The following is a 23158-nucleotide window of genomic DNA, read 5'->3' as shown; positions in this document are numbered from 1 at the left end:
AAGAGTAAGAAATTGACCAACCACAGTCGAATGTGAGAAGAATAATCAAATATGATTGGTCAATTTCTTATTCTTACTTCCTACTTCTTACTGCTTACTTCCAATGTAGACGTCCCTTAAGGCTGCGTTCCGAAATTTACTGCCAGTGTTAAAATTCTATAGTATACGTAACATAAACTATAGATTTTCAGTACTAGCAGTGAATTTCGGAACGCAGCCTAAATTGGAAGTAAGTAGTAAGAAGTAGGAACTAAGATTAAGAAATTGACCAATCATAGTTGATTATTCTTCTCACATTCGACTGTGGTTGGTCAATTTCTTATTCTTACTTCCTACTTCTTACTACTTATTTCCAATGTAGACGTCCCTTTGCGTCGTCTACAATGGTAGTAGGAGTAATAGTAATAGCATATTCGACTGGCTCTGGGTTAACCCACTCTGGGTTATTCAGCCTACGTTTATTGGTGGAATAAGTACTTATAAGTTTTATAATTGGCTAGTAGAGACTTATGACGTCATTAATTGCTCTCAGAGCGATTAACCCAGGGCCAGTCGAACACGCTATAAGAAATAAGCAGTAAGCAAATTGACGAATTCCATTCTCACGATTCAAGAATAATCGATTGTGATTGGTCAATTTACTTACTGTTTATTTATTACTACGACTCCTACTGCCATTGTAGACGACACAATAGTCCCGAGCCACAATAGGGTGCGTTCAGATTCCTCATCCGGGTGCACTCTATTACTAGAAACACTATAGTATATGTGACATATACTATAGCACTTCTAGTAATAGAATACACCCGGGTGGGGAATCTGAACGCAGCCATAGGTGTAGTAAGCTTTAAGCCTTAAGAAATTGACCAATCACAGTCGTTATTCTCCTCAAATTTGACTGTGATTGGTCAATTTCTTAAGGCTTAAAGTTTACTATACCTATTGTGGATCGGGACTTAAGGTACCTCGCTAGAAAACATCTTTGATTGGCTACTACGAATTTAGTGAAGTATGTTGATTGGCTACTTTCTGAAATTTCCTAGTCAACAACCAATCAGCGTGTCCAATAAATTTTTACGTCATCGAACGTCAGCCAGTAATGATGCGTACTCGTAATGTGGTGGGGTACCATCTTCGGACGGTGGAATAAGTACGTTGCGGAGTTGCGACGTAGAAGGCGATCGGAGACGTCGCTGTCGCAGCAAAATGGCGACCTCAGATTCTAAGGCTCCGTTACGCACTGTTAAACGGGTACAATTCGGCATCCTTTCTCCAGATGAGATAGTAAGTACTTTGTAAATATTACGAAGTACTCAAGGAAATGTAGTTGTCGTGAAATGTGAATTTATTTCGACAAAATTGTCCCGCGCAAATTGTGGAATCCGAGACATGTCCGAACAATGAGGAAATACCCAGAAATGAAATATACAGACCTCATTTTTCTATTTTTTATCAAATTAGCCAAGTGTGTAAACATTGCATTGTTTATATAGTGATCGAATTCATTTGTGGTTGTAATCTATTTATTTTTTTCACTGAATTCGTTAGAATTGGGTTGTATCGTATTATATGATTAAAATGTAAAAGTTAAAAACGGCCCTACATGGAATAAAAAAATTGTTGAAACCATATTTGTCAAAATTACGAAATTTGTATTATGTATTGCTGAATATTTATGATTAAAGTTTGAAAGTTGGAATTGTTGCTTTAAGTACTGAATTTTCAAGAGCCAAGTTTTACAACATCTGAAATCTGTTATATGATATAACAAATCTGTTATAAATGTGAGATTTGTTATATAGATATAACAAAATTTTATTGGAGCAATTTGAATTTTCATCCACAATCTCTTTATTTTTTCTATACGATCATTATTAACATTTCTATCTTTTGCAGCGTCGTATGTCCGTCACAGATGGCGGTATACGCTTTCCAGAAACTATGGAAGGTGGACGTCCAAAGCTGGGTGGTCTTATGGACCCAAGACAGGGTGTTATTGACAGAAATTCCAGATGCCAAACGTGTGCTGGCAATATGACAGAGTGTCCTGGCCATTTTGGTCATATAGATCTTGCAAAACCAGTATTCCATGTGGGATTCTTAACAAAGACTATAAAGATATTAAGATGTGTATGCTTCTATTGCTCTAAGTTGCTCGTCAGCCCTGTAAGTAATTGGCATACAAAATGTCTTAATAAATGTATTAAAGATTATATGTCATTGTCATGTGATCTTTAATCCAGTATATATTAAAAAGTTAATATATTATTAAATAATACTTACAAATTTTCTAAAAAATTATATATTATATATATAAATGTATGTGATATTTTAAGATGTATGTATATATTGCCTGTATATAAAAAATGAATGAAGATATGAAAAAAATTAGGTTTTGCATGTGAAATTTCATTATAATTCAGATAAAAAAATTTGAAAAGTTAGGAATTACATAAAATAAACAAAATATGATGTTAAGGTAAAAATATATTCAACTGTATTGCATATATATGTACTATACATCCTTATATAGAAAATATAAATATTATTATCATTTCTAATTTTCACTGACTTTGCAACAATTGCACGGGCAATATATTCCTAATTAATTTTTTAAATATTATAATCTAAAATATTAAAAATAATAATATTTTAAAAGAAATTATAATTTTTAAATTCGATGCTATTTGTTTGTTTCCTATGATTTGCAGCATAATCCAAAGATAAAAGAAGTCATCATGAAAACAAAGGGACAGCCACGGAAGAGACTTACGCACATTTACGATTTGTGCAAGAGCAAAAACATTTGCGAAGGTGGAGACGAAATGGATATCAATAAGGAGAACGCCGAGAATCAGCCACTGGTGGAAAGAAAACCCAGTCACGGTGGTTGTGGCAGATATCAACCGAACCTCCGAAGATCTGGCTTGGACGTCACTGCAGAGTGGAAACATGTGAACGAAGACTCGCAGGAGAAAAAAATAGTACTCACAGCTGAGAGAGGCTGGGAGATTCTGAAGCACATTAAGGACGAGGAATCCTTCATTCTGGGTATGGATCCAAAATACGCTAGACCAGATTGGATGATAGTCACAGTGTTGCCGGTACCGCCGTTGTCTGTAAGACCAGCGGTTATCATGTATGGCTCCGCCAAGAATCAGGACGATTTGACTCACAAACTAGCGGACATAATAAAATCGAACAACGAGCTGTTACGCAATGAGCAATCTGGCGCCGCGGCGCACGTGATATCGGAGAACATCAAGATGTTACAGTTTCATGTGGCGACGCTTGTTGACAACGATATGCCCGGCATGCCAAGAGCGATGCAGAAGTCTGGTAAGCCGTTGAAGGCTATCAAGGCCAGACTGAAGGGTAAAGAAGGCAGAATCCGAGGTAACCTGATGGGTAAACGTGTAGATTTCTCCGCGCGTACCGTCATCACGCCAGATCCCAACTTACGGATTGATCAAGTGGGCGTGCCGCGTAGCATAGCGCAGAACTTAACATTCCCAGAGATCGTGACTCCTTTCAACATTGATAAGATGCAGGTGCTGGTTAGACGTGGTAATTCGCAATATCCTGGTGCGAAGTACATAGTTCGCGACAACGGCGAGAGAATCGACTTGCGGTTTCATCCGAAATCTTCTGACTTGCATCTGCAGTGCGGTTACAGGGTCGAGCGACACATTCGAGATGGTGATCTGGTGATCTTCAATCGTCAGGTAATTTTTTAAATTACCGGGGAATTTTTTAAATTAGGTAACGATTTTAAATTAACAATTTTAAGAATTTTAAAATTAACTATAAATTAAGAATTTTAAGAATTTTAAAATTAACTATCTGGTAATTTTTCATAGCCAACACTTCACAAGATGAGTATGATGGGTCACCGTGTCAAGGTGTTGCCATGGAGTACATTCCGTATGAACCTAAGCTGCACGTCACCCTATAACGCGGACTTCGATGGTGACGAAATGAATTTGCACGTGCCGCAGTCGATGGAGACGCGTGCCGAAGTGGAGAATATCCACGTGACTCCGCGACAGATCATCACACCGCAAGCGAACAAGCCGGTCATGGGTATCGTGCAAGATACCTTGACGGCCGTGAGGAAGATGACAAAGCGCGACGTCTTCATCGAGAAGGAGCAGATGATGAATCTGCTCATGTTTCTGCCCAGCTGGGACGGCAAGATGCCGCAGCCTTGTATCCTGAAACCGAAGCCAATGTGGACCGGCAAACAGCTGTTCTCGCTTATTATCCCGGGAAACGTAAATATGATACGAACGCACAGCACGCATCCGGACGAGGAGGACGATGGCCCGTACAAGTGGATTTCGCCGGGTGACACCAAAGTAATGGTAGAGCACGGAGAACTTGTAATGGGTATTCTGTGTAAAAAGACACTGGGTACATCCGCCGGGTCTCTCCTTCACATTTGCATGCTGGAGCTAGGCCACGAGGTCTGTGGACGTTTCTACGGTAACATCCAAACTGTCATTAACAATTGGCTGTTGCTCGAAGGCCACTCGATCGGTATCGGCGACACCATTGCCGATCCGCAAACTTATTTGGAGATCCAGAAGGCAATCAAGAAGGCGAAGGAGGACGTGATAGAGGTGATTCAAAAGGCACACAATATGGAATTGGAACCTACTCCTGGTAACACGCTGCGTCAGACTTTCGAGAACCAGGTGAACAGAATACTGAACGACGCTCGTGACAAGACCGGAGGCTCCGCCAAGAAATCTTTGACCGAATACAACAATCTGAAAGCTATGGTGGTGTCGGGTTCGAAGGGTTCAAATATTAATATCTCTCAGGTTATCGCTTGTGTGGGTCAACAGAACGTTGAAGGTAAACGTATACCGTTCGGCTTCCGTAAGCGGACACTGCCGCACTTCATCAAGGATGATTATGGTCCTGAGTCGCGCGGCTTCGTCGAGAATTCATATCTTGCTGGTCTCACGCCGTCCGAGTTTTACTTTCACGCGATGGGCGGTCGTGAAGGTCTCATTGATACTGCCGTGAAGACTGCCGAAACTGGTTATATCCAACGTCGTCTAATAAAGGCTATGGAGTCGGTGATGGTACATTATGATGGCACCGTGAGGAACTCTGTAGGTCAACTGATTCAGCTACGTTACGGCGAGGACGGTCTCTGTGGTGAGACTGTCGAGTTCCAGAACTTGCCTACTATCAAAGTGAGCAACAAGGCGTTCGAAAAGAAGTTCAAATTTGATCCGACCAACGAGCGATACTTGCGGCGCATATTCAACGAGGATATCGTCCGAGAGATGATGGGCTCCGGCGAGGTGATCTCCGAACTGGAGAGAGAGTGGGAGCAGTTGAATCGGGATCGCACTGTGCTCCGTGAGATCTTCCCGAGCGGAGAATCCAAAGTGGTGTTGCCCTGTAATCTGCAGAGAATGATTTGGAACGTACAGAAGATATTCCATATCAATAAGAGAGCGCCAACAGATCTCAGCCCAATGAGAGTGATTCAAGGTATGTATTTGTTTATCTAGCAAAATAATTTGAAAAGTTTTGCGAAAATATTGCAAGTTCAGTCATGTGTTCAATAATTTTTACATTGTCTGCAATTAAGCGCAAACTTCCTTCCATATTATGTATAATCATGATCTCATTGTTAAACAGACTTATTTTTCTATAGTGCGTATGATAATTGATTATCCTTTAACTCACATAATACGACATATTGTAACTTTGCGTTTGTTATTTTGTTTCTAGGCGTGAAGGATCTTTTAGATAAATGTATCATTGTCGCTGGGGACGATAGACTCAGCAAACAAGCGAACGAGAATGCAACGTTATTGTTCCGGTGTCTCGTGAGATCAACCCTGTGTACAAAATGCGTCTCTGAAGAATTTAGACTATCCGGCGAAGCCTTTGAGTGGTTAATTGGTGAGATTGAAACGCGATTCCAACAGGCTCAGGTTAGTAATCCACAACTGCATAAGATGATTTTATGTAACGCTTTAGCGTTCATAAATTAGAAAGTTTTGTTAACTAGATTGCAACAACTACGTTTATATTAATTAGCATATATTTAGAATGCTATATAACTTATTACATGTATATATATGTACACTGATTAATATATATTATTTTTTTATGTTACTTAATGCTTTAATGATTTGATTCGACATTATTAAATCTTTATCGATATATAAATTTTTTTGTATTCAAATCTATAACTCTATTTCGGTAGCATGAACAACACTTGTTGCTCTTTGTTGCCTAATAAAAAAATAAAATTTCAGGTATCACCGGGTGAAATGGTCGGTGCTTTGGCAGCGCAATCACTCGGCGAACCTGCCACACAGATGACTCTGAACACTTTCCACTTCGCCGGCGTGTCGTCGAAGAACGTTACTCTTGGTGTTCCGAGGCTGAAAGAAATTATTAACATCAGTAAGAAACCAAAAGCGCCATCGTTGACGGTCTTCTTAACAGGCGCGGCAGCACGCGACGCTGAGAAGGCGAAGAACGTACTTTGTCGGCTGGAACACACGACTCTGAAGAAGGTGACGGCCAACACCGCAATTTACTACGATCCGGATCCACAGAATACAGTGATCGCGGAGGACCAGGAGTTTGTTAACGTATATTACGAGATGCCGGACTTCGATCCTACGAAGATATCGCCATGGCTATTGCGTATCGAGCTGGACAGGAAACGCATGACCGACAAAAAATTAACTATGGAGCAAATTGCTGAAAAGATCAACGCCGGGTTCGGCGATGACCTCAATTGCATATTTAACGATGACAATGCCGAGAAGCTGGTTTTACGTATCAGAATAATGAATAGTGACGACAACAAGTTCCAGGAAACGGATGAAGAACCAATGGACAAGATGGAGGACGATATGTTCCTTCGTTGTATCGAGGCTAACATGCTTAGCGACATGACTCTACAGGTATAGACTGAATGCAACATGCTAAATTTAAACGTCTCACATGTTTTACATTTATTTAATTCCTAATTTTTTCTTCTCTAACTTTTTCTTTCTGATATAATCTTTTATTTCTAAAATATTTTCCAAGGAATTCGCGAATATAAATGGAGCTAAAATTGAGCCAAACATCTCATTTCAGGGTATCGAAGCTATTGGAAAAGTATATATGCATTTACCGCAAACAGATGCTAAGAAGCGCATCGTTATCACTGAAACTGGAGAGTTTAAAGCAATCGCGGAATGGCTCTTGGAAACAGACGGGACAAGTTTGATGAAAGTGCTCAGCGAACGTGACGTTGATCCTGTGCGAACATTCAGCAATGATATCTGCGAGATTTTCCAAGTACTCGGCATCGAGGCTGTTCGTAAATCAGTAGAAAAGGAGATGAACGCTGTATTGCAATTCTATGGTCTCTATGTGAATTATCGTCATCTTGCTTTACTTTGCGACGTCATGACAGCAAAGGGTCATCTTATGGCTATCACTCGTCACGGAATCAATAGGCAAGACACGGGTGCTCTTATGAGGTCAGTAAACTAATTTGGTCTTTCACCGAGATATTTTTATTTATCGAGTTAGTAATTTATTTCACTTGTAAATGATTTTTTCCAGTTTCCGTAATTTTCACAAAGATCATTAACTTCTTTTTAGGATATTTTATTAAAATATGATGAAAATATTTAACGAATTATTCTTTGTTGAAAGAGAAAAAATATTTTCCAAATTACAAATTATATAAATTACAATTAAAAATTTACGATTTTTTTACATTCTTCTGTTACTTCATAAATTTTAGTGTCATTTAATTCTTATTTAATAAATAAGCTGAATCGTTTCAGATGTTCTTTCGAAGAAACAGTCGATGTCTTATTGGATGCCGCTTCTCACGCAGAAGTTGATCCAATGCGAGGAGTATCTGAGAACATTATAATGGGTCAACTTCCACGCATTGGGACAGGTAACGCATCTATCGTTTTTTTCTGAGATATTCATCCAAATGAGTGAAATTGTATCTTGATTTTAGTACGCGAATTTTTTACACTAAAAACATTTTATGTATGAATATTTCAAAGTCAAGCAACGTGCATAGAATAACGTATTATGCTTATAATCACAATGTAAATTTTAAGATAATAATTCGTCAGTTAATAATAATGTTAACACAACATTGCCTTCCTATGTGTATTCAGGTTGTTTTGACTTACTGCTGGACGCTGAGAAATGCAAAGCTGGTATCGAAATCCCTATAGCTGTTGGCGCGGGCGTGATGGGATCGGCTGGAATGTTCTTCGGCAGTGTTCCTGGCATATCCAGCATGAGTCCTCAAATGACACCGTGGATGGGAGCTACTCCTGGTTATGGCGCTTCGAGCATGTCACCGGGTAAGTCTCTCATATTAATGCCAATTTCTTTTATTTTGCAAAAAAAATTTTTAATAAAAACATGCGTGTTATATATAAGAATGTTATTAAATGTTTTACTTCTTTTTTTTTTTTATAGCAATGAGTAGCGGCATGACGCCCGGAGGTGCATGCTTCTCACCGTCGGGTGCTTCAGACGCATCGGGCATGTCTCCAGCGTACTCTGCCTATTCGCCACAACCAGGAAGCCCTGGTAGTCCAGGTCCAAGCATGAGCCCATTCCCGATGTCGCCGGCTGGCGCCGCTTCGCCCAGTTATTCGCCCACTTCACCCGCGTATCTACCTACGTCGCCCAGCATGACACCGTCGAGTCCGAACTACTCGCCCACGAGTCCAACGTACTCGCCAACGAGTCCCAACTATTCGCCGACGTCCCCGAGTTACTCGCCAACGTCGCCTAGTTATTCACCTACGTCACCTAGCTATTCGCCTACTTCGCCTAGTTACTCGCCGACATCACCCAGTTACTCTCCTACGTCTCCCAGCTATTCGCCAACATCACCGAGTTACTCGCCAACCAGCCCGAGTTACTCACCCACATCGCCGAGTTATTCGCCAACATCGCCCAGTTACTCGCCTACATCGCCAAGTTATTCACCCACGTCACCGAGCTACTCACCTACTAGCCCAAGTTATTCACCGACGTCACCGAGCTATTCGCCAACGTCACCCAGCTATTCGCCCACGTCACCCAGCTATTCACCCAGCTCGCCAAATTATACGCCCGCTTCGCCGAGTTATTCGCCGACCTCGCCGAGCTATTCACCCAGCTCGCCGCAGTATTCACCCGCCAGCCCCAGCTATTCACCCAGCAGTCCCAAGTACTCGCCCACTTCGCCGAGCTATTCACCCACTTCGCCGTCCTTCGCTGGAACGTCGCCGCAGTACACACCCGCGAGTCCCACGTACTCGCCTACTAGTCCGACGTATTCACCGACTAGTCCGTCGTATTCGCCCAGCTCGCCGCAACATACAGCGTCTGGTAGCACCAGGTATTCGCCGAGCAGCCCAAACTATTCACCGACGAGCCCGACCTACTCGCCCACAAGCCCGCAGTACTCGCCGTCAAGCACCAAATATTCGCCCACATCTCCTACTTATACACCAACGAGTCCAAGTTATTCGCCAACGAGTCCAACATATTCGCCCCCGGTGCCGGGATATTCGCCCACGAGTCCTACGTATTCGCCTGCATCCCCCGCGTACGAAGCAGACGATTAATGTTAATTACAATCGTAACAACATTAGAATTTTTAAAGTTTGAAAAAAAAATATATGTTTATGAATTTCCAGAGGTTTATTTTGTGGAAATACCTGATATTGTAATTTTACAAAATAGGAAAGAGATTTGTATGAAGAGTACGAAAGAGGAAAGACTTGCATAAATCTTTCCTATTTCGTACTATGAACAATGTAACAAAGATCAAAGAATTTGATTTTTCGTTTAACATGAAAATGTGGTGCCACAAGGAGCCTTAACGTCCGCGTCCATCAATTGGAAGAGGGATTCACGTCATATACCTCTCTATGAGGTGCCACTAAAATATTATACACTGAGATATTTCCATAAATATCATAGAAAATAGAGATCGCATAAAAAATTTTTTCAAATAAAAGTTTGTTTTTTCACGTAGAATAAAATTCCGTAAAAAAAATATATGTTTCTATTTAAAAAAAGCAAAGTTGACCTTGACCTGACCTTAGCGGCGCCAACCAAGATCAAACCATGGTACCTTCTTATGTCCTTCATTGAACCATATAACTTTTGTTTAAAACATTTTTCTGTATTTTTTGTATATTTTGAGATATTTTAGTGTGAAAGTTAAAATGGGATACCCTATATACTATCTGAAACGCGCATTGCCTCTTGAAGGCTGCGGAATGAGAGAGAGGTTTCTGTTTCCTCTATTATCTTTGCCTGATTCATAATATAGTCGAGAGTGGGGAGAATGTGATACAATCCCAGTTAAAAGTTAGAGATAATATGAAAAGCAGTGACCATTGAATAGCAATGACTTAAGCTTATGAACGAATGTTTAAGATACAAAAAAATTTATATTTTTTCTCATTTATTAGTATTCACTTATCGACTTATTATTAAGAAAAACAAAGCAAAGATGGTTCCTAATTCGGAGATTCACATGGACGTAGGAATATCTGGACGGAACGTAAAGTATTTTTATTGGCGCGAGGTGTGAAATCAGCGCGATGAGGGGAAATCTTCGTCGCGGCCATCTTTGGTGATCAAAAGTGACATATCCAGTGCTGAGATTCTGTAACTCGTTATTGGAGTTAACGAAACTGTCGTTAACTCCAATAACGAGTAAGGCTGATATTTCATGTGTCGTACAAGTTTTTTGGATACGTTTATTGGTTAACGAACAGAGAATCTAGAAATACTCTATTCGCCAACTAATAAACTTACCCGAAAAGCTTTTCGTACGACACGTGAAATAGCATCCTTACAGAATCCCAGCACTGGGGTACTATTCCGTTCCCGACAGCTGTCGAATCGGTACGCGTCGTTACGCAGCTTCTTTATACCGTGGAAAAACTGCGCAACGACGCCTACCGATCCGACAACTGTCGGTATGCGAAAACGGAATAGTATCCTAGATAGCAAGATGATGCTTTAAACGTCACCTTCATATATATATATATATATATATATATATATATACCAGGTGTAGAAGTATGAAACCGGAATTTTTTTATACAAATAAGACGTCTGTTGTTCGAAAGTGATAAATAATACTTTATTCAAAATAATTTCCACTGTTTTGAACACATTTTTCCCACCTCTCTGGCAGTTTATGAATGCCGTGCCAAAAAAACTTTTCATCTTTTGAAGCGAACCAGTTATCTAGCCATTTTTCCACATTTTCATACGAATCGAAGCGTTGGTTAGCGAGAGCGTGTCCTAGCGATGCGAACAGGTGATAATCGGACGGAGCCAAGTCTGGAGAATAAGCCGCATGCGGTAGTAATTCCCAACTGAACGACTCGATCGTTTCCTTGACCCGTTTTGCTGTATGTGATGGGGCATTATCATGGAGCAAAATGACATTGTGTTGCCTTTTTGCATATTCTGGTCGTTTTTTAGTCAATGTTCGATTTAAATCGATCATTTGTTGTTGGTAGCGATTAGTATTGACGGTTTGACCAGGTTTCAGCAGTTCATAGTTCATAGTTCATAGTTCATAGTTCTTCGTTCCTCACGTCAAAATCACCACTTTTGAATTTTTTAAACCACTCGAAACACTGAGATTTACCAAGAGCATATTCACCGTAAGCTTCGACAAGCATTCGATGTGATTCTGCAGCAGTTTTCTTTAAATGATAACAGAAAATCAATGCTGTCCGCAAATCATAGTTAGTAGGCTCGAAACGTGACATGTTTAAGGTTATACAAAAATATACTAGAGAATGAAAGTTGGGGTTATGTTTGTTGACAATATTCGTCAGCTGTTAGGAGAATATAATAGCGCGGCAGTAGCGGTCTTACGGTCACTAAACTGAACGCTGGCACCATTTATAGGGGAATTCCGGTTTCATACTTCTACACCTGGTATATATATATATATATATATAATATTTAACATGTGTATACATAGATCGAGGATTTTAACCTTTGTGATGAAAGGTTGTTATGGATAGGACTATATATTTCGTAGTAGATGCCGGATTATTACGCGAAACATTGTAAAAGCTGGAGAACCGAGAAACCGGAATAATAAAATACAACTAGAATGGGAACGTAAAAATGGTAAAAGACTATCATTTCACAGATATGTTTTAATATAACAGACAGTTGCAATCAGGGTAAAACTTTATATTCACATACACTCATACACACGTATTCATTTTGTACATTTTCAAATCACTATACTAAGATAATCATTGTGTTCAGTGATATCAAGTGAGAAATGATTTACCGATAGACGTCGAAAAGACGTCGATTTAACGATTTCGACGTCTATCGGTAAGTTATTTCTCACTGGGTATAGGCCGCCGCCATATTTGATGATCATTTCTAACTTTCATTCCTTTCTCCCCTGTGACTTCACTCTCCGCGAAATACGCTTCGTCCAGAGGTCTGTTCTTTGTAGCTGCACTGCTGAATTGGTGCAATATATTGAAGTGAGACAAATATATGTTTTCTCACTCTAACTTATTGCACTAGTTCAGTAGTGCAGCTATAAAGAACAGGCCTCTAATATTTCTACGTCCATGGAGATTCAACTTATGTTTAGAAATTAGCCGACTTAGTTTTTGGTTCAGACTGTACTAGACAAAGACAGAGCGCTGTTCTAGCTAGAGATGCCCGATTTAATCGATTCGATTCTTTCCCTAACAAATTTAGGGAAAAAGGGTTGTTCGTGCTGCTTGCATGTTTCATACTTTTCACTTTTAAAAAGAAATGGACACCTAATCAGACGCTTAGAAGAAACAATCGAGTAGGTTGTTTCGTTTTTGCTTCTTTGAAACATTCCAATATACTTCTGTTTAGTTTTATATACAAAAAATGCAAAGAGTGCAAACAACACGAATAAGCCTATTTTTGGGGAAAGAATCGAATCGATTCGGAATCGGGCATCTCTAGTTCTAGCCTACAAGCATGCTCTCTCATCCTGCAATACTCAAGTAGAGACCCTTGAGTAGAAACTGGACATAACGGGCCTCCGCGTAATTGATGCACGTGACTTTTGTCCACCAAATGATAACGCCAATATAATGGCTCCTGCACACAGAACGCGGTAATGCTTGCCGCGCGGCGGAAGTTCGCACGACAGCTAATCAATATATTGTTTTTCCGTAAGAGCTAGAAGGTTATTACGGAAAGTAGCATATTGATTGGCTGTCGCGCGAATTTCTGCCGCGCGAACTTACGCCGCGCGGCAAGTATTAAGGGACGTCTACATTGGAAGTAAGAAGTAGGAAGTAAGAATAAAAAATTGACCAATCATAGTTGATTATTCTTCTCACATTCGACTGTGGTTGGTCAATTTCTTACTCTTACTTCCTACTTCTTGCTATTTACGTCCAACGTAGACGTCCCTTTAAGCTGGTGGCACATAGAAAAACTTAAGCAGTAAGATGTAAGCAGTAAGCAAATCAGTCAATCACAGTTGATTCTTGGACCATAAGAAGAATCAACGATTGTGATTGGTCAATTTGCTTACTGCTTACGTCTTACTGCTTAAGTTTTTCTGTGTGCCACGGCCCTTACCGCGTCTGTGTGCAGGAGCCAATAGAGTTCTTTGCTGGAAAACGACCATTGGCTGCGTTCAGCAGGAAAGTTACTTTGCAACTGTGTAAAATTCGTGAATCTGATTGGCTGCGTTTAGAAAACATAGCTCAGTGAGCGATCAGTGATTATTGGTTCTTACTGTTAGATCTCTAACTTTAGACCAATTACGTTGACTAATTACTCAACCGTTGTGTAACCGTTGTGTCTCCTGAACGCTCCCATTGGTACATGCTCTTGGATTCAACTAAAATTAAGAGCGTACTCCAATCAGATTCACAAATTTTACAACAGTTGCAAAGCAGCTTCTCTGCTGAACGCAGCCAATAATCGCTGATTGCTCACTGAGCGCTTTTTCCGCTGAACGCGCCCATTATTACAATTCTTGATGCGTGTCTTTTAACGTTTTATGTTCAGTGCATCAGTTGTACATGCGTTCTCGCAGTCATTGTTAGTTGATTTCTGTTTGTTTTTCTGATAGTTTGTCGTTCTATCCATTTATATAAACGAAATATCAAAACCTGTATCTCTGTGGTATCAGGAATAATTGGTAAGAATTAAGCTTGATACCTTTTCTATAAATCGTGATAACGAATATGTCCACATGCGAAAACAGCGCATTACGTTGATTTTTAATTGAATCACGGAACTACTGTACACTTAAAACAACGTATCTTAAGCCTACAGCAAATACGGTGCGTGTTTTGCTGCTAGTTTAGCTAATAGAAAAAATGGGAGACTCCGAAGAAGAAAATGAGAAAGATTTTGCGTCTGGCCTTAATATCACCGGCTTTCTTTTCGGCAACATCGATGATAACGGTCAGCTGGAGAATGATATTCTGGATCCTGAAGCCAAACAACAATTGGCTTCACTCAGTCGTTTTGGATTAAGCTCCTTTATCAGTGAAATGATACAGAATGAATCAGCTGCTGAAGAGAAAGAAGATAACGAAGGAGGATATAAAAGCAAAGATCAAAACAAAATTGACAACAATAAGGATATGGATTGTATTGCAAAGTTACCTACTGCAGAAGATTTCTCTGATATAAATGAGTTAGCAGATGATATCAGTGATGAAGCTTGTTAGTATATTGACATGACCATAACTTATTATATTTACATATACTTATTATATATTTGTGTGTATATATACTACATATAAGTTTTATATATTATTTATCCTAAAAATATATAATGATTATATAATTGTAACTTCAAAATGAAAACAAAAAATGTCAAGTTTAAAACATCCATCGTCTGGATATACAGCTTGTAATTCTTATGGAATAGCTGATATATTAATTTATATAATAACTGATATATTGATATATATTACATATATAATAGTATATTTTATGTAATAAAATATTTTTGTGTATTGCATATATATTTTGTATGATTTTTTTTTAGCTAAAAACAATGATTTTGACAAGAAAGCAGACAAAGAAAATGCTGATTATGATGCTGATGATGAGGAAGTTGTCAGCAAGTCAGATAAGCAATTAATGCCTCCTCCACCTGTACCTGAGGAAAAGGAGATTTTAACTGAGGAGGAGGCGGAAGCAGTGCGTCAGCGTAAACTAGAGACACCTCTTGCAGCTATGTTGCCTTCTAAATATGTCAATACCGATGTCACTGAACTGTTCCCAGATTTTCGCACGAACAAAGTTCTCAGATTCTCGAGATTGTTTGGTCCAGGTAAACCAAGTAGTCTGCCACAGATTTGGAGAAGTGTGAGAAAGCGACGTAAGAAAAGAAAACATGATATCAGAGACTCCGATTCTGGCTCTGATCAAGAGGATAGGAAAGCTAAATTTAGAGTGAGTATGAAATATATAGTATATTAAAAAAGTCTTTCAAACAGCACATTGATAATGCTCCATTGTGATGTTTCAGGGCTGGATTATGCACTATGGTCCTGAGCCGAATACAGACATGTGCCGTTCAGATGACGAGACTAAATTGCTTTTGCCAGTGGAAGATAAGGAGCAGAATGGTAAGACAGGCGAGACGGGGGAAAATGGCGACATGGGACCTAAAGTAGCTGACTGGAGGTTTGGGCCTGCACAGCTTTGGTATGACATGTTGGAAGTTCCAGAGACTGGAGACGGCTTCAACTATGGTTTTAAAACGTCTGAAAAAGTATGTATATTGTTTTCGTGCTTTATTTTTATATATATTGTTCTTATACATTGCTATTTCTCATATATTGGAACGTTCTTGTGCGACTTGCATATCTGTACATTCTAGTATTTTCAATCGTGTCTAATTTGTACTAGGAGCAACTAGAGGAGCAAGAAAACAAGTCTAAGGACAAATCTAAAGATGAAGAAAATAATAAGGATGAGGAATTCGCTGATGACGCATTCTTAATGGTGTCGCAGTTGCACTGGGAAGACGATGTTGTCTGGAACGGAGACGATATAAAGCATAAGGTAATTTTATGACGAACGATTATGTTATTATTACTGACATTTGACGTAAAGAACAAAAATAAATTTTTCTCCTTGTCTCACGCAGGTAATGCAGAAGTTGAATAGCAAAAACAACGCAGCCGGTTGGGTACCCTCGAGCGGCAACAGAACCGCGCAAGCTTTCAGTCAACCAGGAAAAGGTGCTCCCGTCAATGTAGCACCTAACGTCAGGCTAGCTACTTCACAAATCACAACGCCGCTCCATATGCAGTCGCAAAAGAGCAAAATGTACGAAAACTAAACGTTTCTCATTGAATGCTCAATGAGTAAATTTAAATTTTATCTTTATTCGAACAAATTAATTGTAAATTAGGAATTATTGATGTCTTCAATAATAACATGATTTTCGTGCCTTACAGGAATATGGGCAAAGGTAATCAACAGCAACAGCGTGACGAGAATTACGACGACACCTGGTATTCAATATTTCCGGTGGAAAACGAGGAGCTGGTTTACGGTTTGTGGGAGGAGGAAGTGATCTGGGATCCAGAAAATATGAGAAAAATCCCCAAACCAAAGATACTCACTTTGGATCCGAACGACGAGAACATTGTATTGGGCATACCGGACGATATTGACCCGGCTCTCCTCCACAAGGACAACGGACCGCAGCCGAAAGTAAAGATTCCGCATCCTCACGTCAAGAAGAGCAAATTATTGTTGGGTAAAGCAGGTGTCATTAACGTTCTAGAGGAAGATACACCTCCTCCACCACCGAAATCCCCTGATAGGGATCCGTTCAACATATCAAACGACACGTAAGTCTCATTTCTCTTAAGGGACGTCTACATTGGAAGTAAGCAGTAAGAAGTAGGAAGTAAGAATAAGAAATTGACCAATCATAGTTGATTATTCTTCTCACATTCGACTGTGGTTGGTCAATTTCTTACTCTTACTTCCTACTTCTTGCTATTTACTTCCAATGTAGACGTCCCTTTACACTTTTTTTCTTTTTCGTATATTAGAAGCGCGTCAGAAATTAATTGCTCATAAAAAATTTTCCAACGCATCCACGTAATATTTCTTTCTCCTTTTTCTTTTTCACTTTAGATACTACATGCCCAGATCTTCGGAAACTACGTTACGTCTAAAGGTCGGCGGCGGCAATTTGATACAGCATAGCACTCCGGTGGTAGAGTTGCGTGTTCCTTTCGTGCAAACACATATGGGTCCAATGCGACTGAGGAACTTTCACAGGCCGCCGTTGCGAAGGTTTAGTCATGGTCCATTGGCTCATCCAGGACCGCATTGCGTTTTGCCTCTGCTAAAACACATAAAAAAGAAAGCTAAGGTATTTATTATGAAAAAGATAACTTATAAGAAGAAAGATCGCAAAATTCGAATGTATAATTTTTGTACGTTTTTAGCAACGGGAACAAGAGAGAATTTCTTCCGGCGGAGGTGATGTGTTTTTCATGAGAACACCTGAAGATTTAACGGGTCGGGACGGCGAGCTAGTTCTCATTGAATTTTCCGAGGAACATCCTCCGCTCATGAATCAAGTCGGTATGTGTTCAAAAGTGAAAAACTATTACAAAAGGCGGGCCGGTAAGGATCAAGGTCCGCAGACGTACAAGTATGGGGAAACAGCGTATGCTCATACTAGTCCGTTCCTCGGCATCCTCACTCCTGGTCAAAGCATTCAAGCGGTCGAAAATAACATGTACAGAGCACCTATTTATGAACACAAGATCCCTGATACCGATTTCTTGGTTATAAGGACAAGGTGTGTACGATTTAATAATTATTTCTCTTATAATTAAGAACACACACAGAGCACTACACGAAGTGCGTTTACATACTTGTATTAACGAATTGACTCTAATTAACTTTTGCATTTTTGTATTTTTTATTCTATATTAATTAAAATAAAGTAAACATTAACATATTTAGCTTTTCTTTCTTTAATCACATTACATGTTTCTTTTTATTTTTCTGTATATTATATATATTTCTATTAATTTTAATATTGTTGCAGGCAACAATATTACATCAGAGAAGTGGACGCACTATTTGTTGCCGGACAAGAGTGCCCGTTATATGAAGTGCCAGGACCCAACTCGAAGAGAGCAAATAATTTTGTGCGCGACTTCTTGCAGGTGTTTATTTACAGATTGTTTTGGAAGTCACGCGACATCCCTCGGCGGATTAAGATGGACGACATAAAGAAAGCCTTTCCGTCCCATAGCGAGAGCAGCATTAGAAAAAGATTAAAGCTATGTGCGGACTTCAAAAGAACTGGTACGTAATTACTTCTGGATTGTCTATTTTTTTTTTGTTTACAATGATAGGGCACTTATATGTAGCGAGATGCGCTCGTAAAGATCGACGTCATTAATCCAGGAATTGTCTGTGCGTAACAGGAATGGACTCCAACTGGTGGGTGATAAAACCGGACTTTAGGTTACCAACGGAAGAGGAGATTCGCGCTATGGTGTCACCGGAGCAGTGTTGCGCTTATTTCAGCATGATTGCAGCAGAACAACGATTGAAGGACGCTGGATATGGTGAGAAGTTCCTCTTCACGCCCCAGGACGACGACGATGAGGAGATGCAACTCAAAATGGATGACGAAGTAAAAGTAGCACCGTGGAATACGACGCGTGCGTATATTCAGGCCATGAAAGGAAAGTGCCTACTCCAATTGGCGGGTCCGGCCGATCCAACAGGCTGCGGTGAAGGCTTCTCCTACGTTAGGGTGCCGAATAAGCCTACCATCAGCAAGGTTTGTTTAACTTAGATTCAAAGAAACATGTTACGTTTTTATGCGAGGAGAAGTCACATTTTTATAAAAGTAAAAAAATTAGCATATCCTATCAATAATTTATATGTGGAAGAAAAAATCTCTTACTACGATGTAGTTAGGTGTAGTTAAACTATATTATCGCCCTGTTCCAAACACACAGGAAGAACAAGAAGCTCAACCGAAGAGAACCGTGACGGGCACAGACGCAGACTTAAGAAGATTATCTTTAAACAACGCGAAAGCATTATTGCGTAAGTTCGGTGTACCCGAAGACGAAATAAAGAAGCTGTCACGTTGGGAGGTAATCGACGTAGTGCGAACTTTGTCGACGGAGAAAGCAAAAGCCGGCGAAGAAGGCATGACCAAATTCTCGCGTGGTAACCGTTTCTCTATTGCCGAACATCAGGAGCGGTACAAAGAGGAATGCCAGCGTATTTTCGACCTACAGAACCGTGTGTTATCATCGAACGAAGTCTTGAGTACAGACGAGGGTGAAAGTTCTGAAGAGGATAGTTCAGACATCGAAGAGATGGGTAAAAATATCGAGAATATGTTATCGAACAAGAAGACCAGCACGCAGCTGTCATTGGAGAGAGAGGAGCAACAACGACACGAACTACGTAAGATGCTGATGGGCGAGGCACAAGAGCAAGAGAAGAAAGGCAAGGAGAGCAAAAAGAAGGACGACGAGGAGGATAGTCCGATTAATAACTTCAATGCGCAACAAGGTCGTGTATTAAAAATCTACCGTACTTTCCGCAACCCGGAGGGCAAGGAGTTCACTCGGGTCGAGCTAGTGAGAAAGCCCGCTGTGATCGACACGTATATTAAGATTCGTAACTCGAAGGACGAAACGTTTATCAAGCAATTCGCCACATTGGACGACGCTCAAAAAGAGGAAATGAAGCGAGAAAAACGTAGAATACAGGAGCAATTGCGTCGGATCAAGCGAAATCAAGAGAGAGAGCGTATGTTGGGCGGCCCAATTATGAGCAGCGGCAGCGGTGGCGTCGGCGGCATCGGCGGTGCCAGCGGTAGCAGCTCGAGCAGCGTCTTCGATCGTAATAGTTCCAATATTCCATCTATCCCCACTTCATCGACCAGTATCCTTCCATTCTGTAACTTCCAGTCCTCCAACTCTACATCTTCCAAACATCCCAAACCGGAGGCGTCTCCTCCCAAACGTAAGAAACCTAAACTCAAACCAGATCTCAAACTTAAGTGTGGTGCCTGTGGCAACGTCGGCCACATGCGCACCAACAAGGCTTGTCCTCTTTATCAGAATAGCATCACCAACACTGCACCGGTGAATGTCGCCATGACTGAGGAACAGGAGGAGGAAATCGAGAAGCAGTTGAACACCGATGATCAGGATTTGGTTAACGTCGATGGTACCAAGGTGAAATTATCATCGAAACTGATTAAGGTAAGCAAGTTTAGATTTCAATTCTAAAAACGTGAAATCGTATATTAATCAGAGCAATTTAAACGATTCGAAAGGACATTTTAGAGATTGCGAATGTTTGACTTGTTTCAGCACGCTGAGGAGATGAAGAGACGCACCTTGCTGCTCAAAGTGCCTAAAGATGCAGTGAACTCGAAGAAACGTAGGAAACCTCCCACCGATGATCATTGTGATTATTTAAAACGCCATCAGAGGCCAGCTAATAGACGCAGAACGGATCCTGTTGTAGTGATGTCAACAATATTGGAGAGTATCTTAAACGAAATGAGAGATTTGCCGGACGTGCAGCCATTTTTGTTCCCGGTGAACGCTAAGGTAAATATTACTTCAAGTTACTGATACACCATTTAATTGTACAAGAACAAATCTATGATAATATCATCTGTAAAATTAGCATTTATGTATATAACTATAGGATTATCGAATTTTTAATTATTTAAGTTTAGAAGAATTTTGTAACTTTTAATTTGTATTTTAACATATTAAACAGAGTGTTTACAGACAATTATTAATTACTTGTAATTTGTCACTATAGGCTGTTCCTGATTACTACAAGATTATACAACGACCTATGGATCTACAGACCATACGAGAGAATTTGCGATTGAAGAAATATCAGAGTAGAGAGGAGTTCCTAGCGGATGTTAATCAGATTGTTGAAAATTCTAAGCTTTATAATGGAACAAAGAGTTCGTTTACTGTAGCTGCTACAAGGATGCTGGACATGTGTGGTGCAAGGCTCTTTGAGAAAGATGAACGTTTAATGAGGTTGGAGAAGGCCATCAATCCTCTTTTGGATGACGACGATCAGGTTGCCCTCACGTACATTTTGGATACTATAGTCAACGGCAAACTAAAATCCATGACGGAAGTGTGGCCGTTCATGAAACCCGTCAACAAAAAGATGGTGAAGGATTATTACAATATTGTCAAGAGACCGATGGATTTAGAAACGATATCTAAAAAAGTCTCTGGTAAAGAACTTAGATGTATTTTTTCGAAACGTGTACATATAAATTTACAATTTAAGAATCACATGTTTGTAACTTACTTTCTTAAGATATCTTGTAACTTGTATTCTTAAAATTAATGTCTTTTTAAAACATTTCTTCAGCACACAAATATCACAGTCGCCACGAATTCCTCAGAGATATCGAGCAGATTTTGGAGAATTGCACGCTTTACAATGGGAAGGATTCTCCGTTCACGCATAAAGCGGAATTGCTGGTCAAAGTGTGTAAAGAGACGCTAGAAGAGGTATGGATATCTTCATCCATCGATTTAGAATACATAAGAATCGTAAAGAATAAATAGTAATATTGAGATCAGAAATTATCTGGAGCAAGAAATTGCAGAAAATAATTGATTTACTTCATTTCAGTACCATGAACATTTATTGCAATTGGAAAACAATATATTACTTGTGCAAAAGCGAGCGATGGAGCAAGCGGATATAGATCCCTCATGGCTTGGTCCGGACGACATAGGAGAATCCAGAGACGTAATAATCATACTTATTCTCCTTATTGCATTATATATTTTACATTTATAATTTTTATATCTAATTTGCCATTGAAACTTGTTTTCAGAGTCTGACCAATTCAAATCCATTCGACAAATCACATATGGATGAATTCGATTTTGTAGACGTGGATGGCGATATAGAAGCGGATGTTGACAGAGTATCGAAGAAAAAAGATATGCTTGAAGAAGGTAAAATAAAATAGTGTAGTCTTAACTTGATTTTGTAGCCGCTATGCAGATTATTTAACATTTTTCTTCTACCGCAGATCTGCAATTCTCCAGTGAAGACGAATTCGATGAAGTACCGTTCGGCGCAGATGAACATTCCGAGCACAACGAAATGGAGACGCTGGAGTTAAGCGAGGTCAGGGAAGGAGTTGTACTGGCGGATGACGATAGTCAACAAGCTGCCGAAGCGATGGTTCAGTTAGGTAATGTCGGCTTTTACATGGGCGAACAGCAATTGCTCCAACAAGGTAAGCAAAAAACATTGCTTTTATTAATAAGTAGAGTTCTATGTTGTTAAAGTTTTATTTTTTTATTTTTTTAATAGTAATTTGGTAATAAATTTTGTAATTTGAAAACTTTCAAAGAGTTATGTTTAAAAAAATTGAAAAGCCTTACTTAAAATAATTTAAATACAAATTGACATGGAAATCTTTTTAATTTGTTGAATTATTTTAAATCGTGTTTGCGATTGGATCGATGATTGTAAATTATATATTATTCATAATTTTTCACTTGCAGACGAGAGCATGGACGTCGATCCCAATTACGACCCGTCAGACTTTCTGTTGGCTGGTTTGCCAGCCAGAGAGGATAAGAGCGAAAATAAGATTCAGGACGATCTGGCTGTTTCTGAGAGCGACGATGACGCCGAAAGTAGTAACAATTTGCAGTCCAAGCAAGAAGCTCAGCAGAATCAACAACAGCAACAAATGTCGCAACCGGACGAGGATGTCGCTGGCGATTTGTGGTTTTAAAAGCACATTTGATTATTTTATTAAAGTTATATAAGAACATCCGTTTTTCTTTTGACATCGAGTATGCTTTTAAAGGAATTATGAGTAGATAAACTTGTTTACAAGTTGACGAGGAGTTATAAGGTTAATTCTTTGTATATTATGTACATACTACATACGCATATAGTGATATGTAAATATAGAATAAAATATATAGTATCTTTTCTAGCTCGGCGGGCAATTTTGCGCAACCACGTAATGTGCACGCTTATGTTAATGCAATATATTTACGTAAAAAATTACATTTATATGTTATAAACAACATATCGT

General features: G+C 39.6%; 2 protein-coding genes across 3 annotated transcripts; both read left to right on the top strand.

Moving 5' to 3' along the window:
- The first annotated feature begins 1206 nt into the window (after positions 1-1206).
- LOC116850382 (DNA-directed RNA polymerase II subunit RPB1) lies at positions 1207-9700 on the top strand. The gene is made up of 10 exons (XM_032828600.1): positions 1207-1284; positions 1897-2166; positions 2712-3725; positions 3861-5511; positions 5755-5960; positions 6288-6947; positions 7126-7514; positions 7827-7945; positions 8178-8369; positions 8488-9700. The coding sequence occupies exons 1-10, from the start codon at positions 1207-1209 to the stop codon at positions 9627-9629; spliced, it is 5721 nt and encodes a 1906-aa protein (XP_032684491.1). The 3' UTR covers positions 9630-9700.
- A 4338-nt stretch (positions 9701-14038) lies between these two features.
- LOC116850369 (transcription initiation factor TFIID subunit 1) lies at positions 14039-23056 on the top strand. 2 transcript variants are annotated; one of them, XM_032828574.1, is made up of 19 exons: positions 14043-14206; positions 14337-14739; positions 15068-15477; positions 15554-15799; positions 15937-16092; positions 16178-16359; positions 16491-16889; positions 17182-17422; positions 17499-17857; positions 18110-18372; positions 18495-18856; positions 19038-20303; positions 20415-20657; positions 20878-21316; positions 21457-21599; positions 21724-21843; positions 21932-22055; positions 22133-22342; positions 22614-23056. In XM_032828574.1, the coding sequence occupies exons 2-19, from the start codon at positions 14388-14390 to the stop codon at positions 22847-22849; spliced, it is 5751 nt and encodes a 1916-aa protein (XP_032684465.1). In that variant the 5' UTR covers positions 14043-14206; positions 14337-14387; the 3' UTR covers positions 22850-23056. The 2 variants fall into 2 exon arrangements, with proteins under 2 accessions (XP_032684464.1, XP_032684465.1); XM_032828573.1 differs by having other exon boundaries at positions 14039-14739.
- Positions 23057-23158: the final 102 nt, after the last annotated feature.

Source organism: Odontomachus brunneus, unplaced genomic scaffold (genome assembly GCF_010583005.1).
Source record: "Odontomachus brunneus isolate Ranch 3 - 2012 unplaced genomic scaffold, Obru_v1 Obru_scaffold_144, whole genome shotgun sequence".
NCBI classification, from domain to species: Eukaryota; Metazoa; Arthropoda; class Insecta; order Hymenoptera; family Formicidae; genus Odontomachus; species Odontomachus brunneus.
Note: the sequence above shows the minus strand (reverse complement) of the source record. Positions and strands in the feature narration are given on the sequence as shown.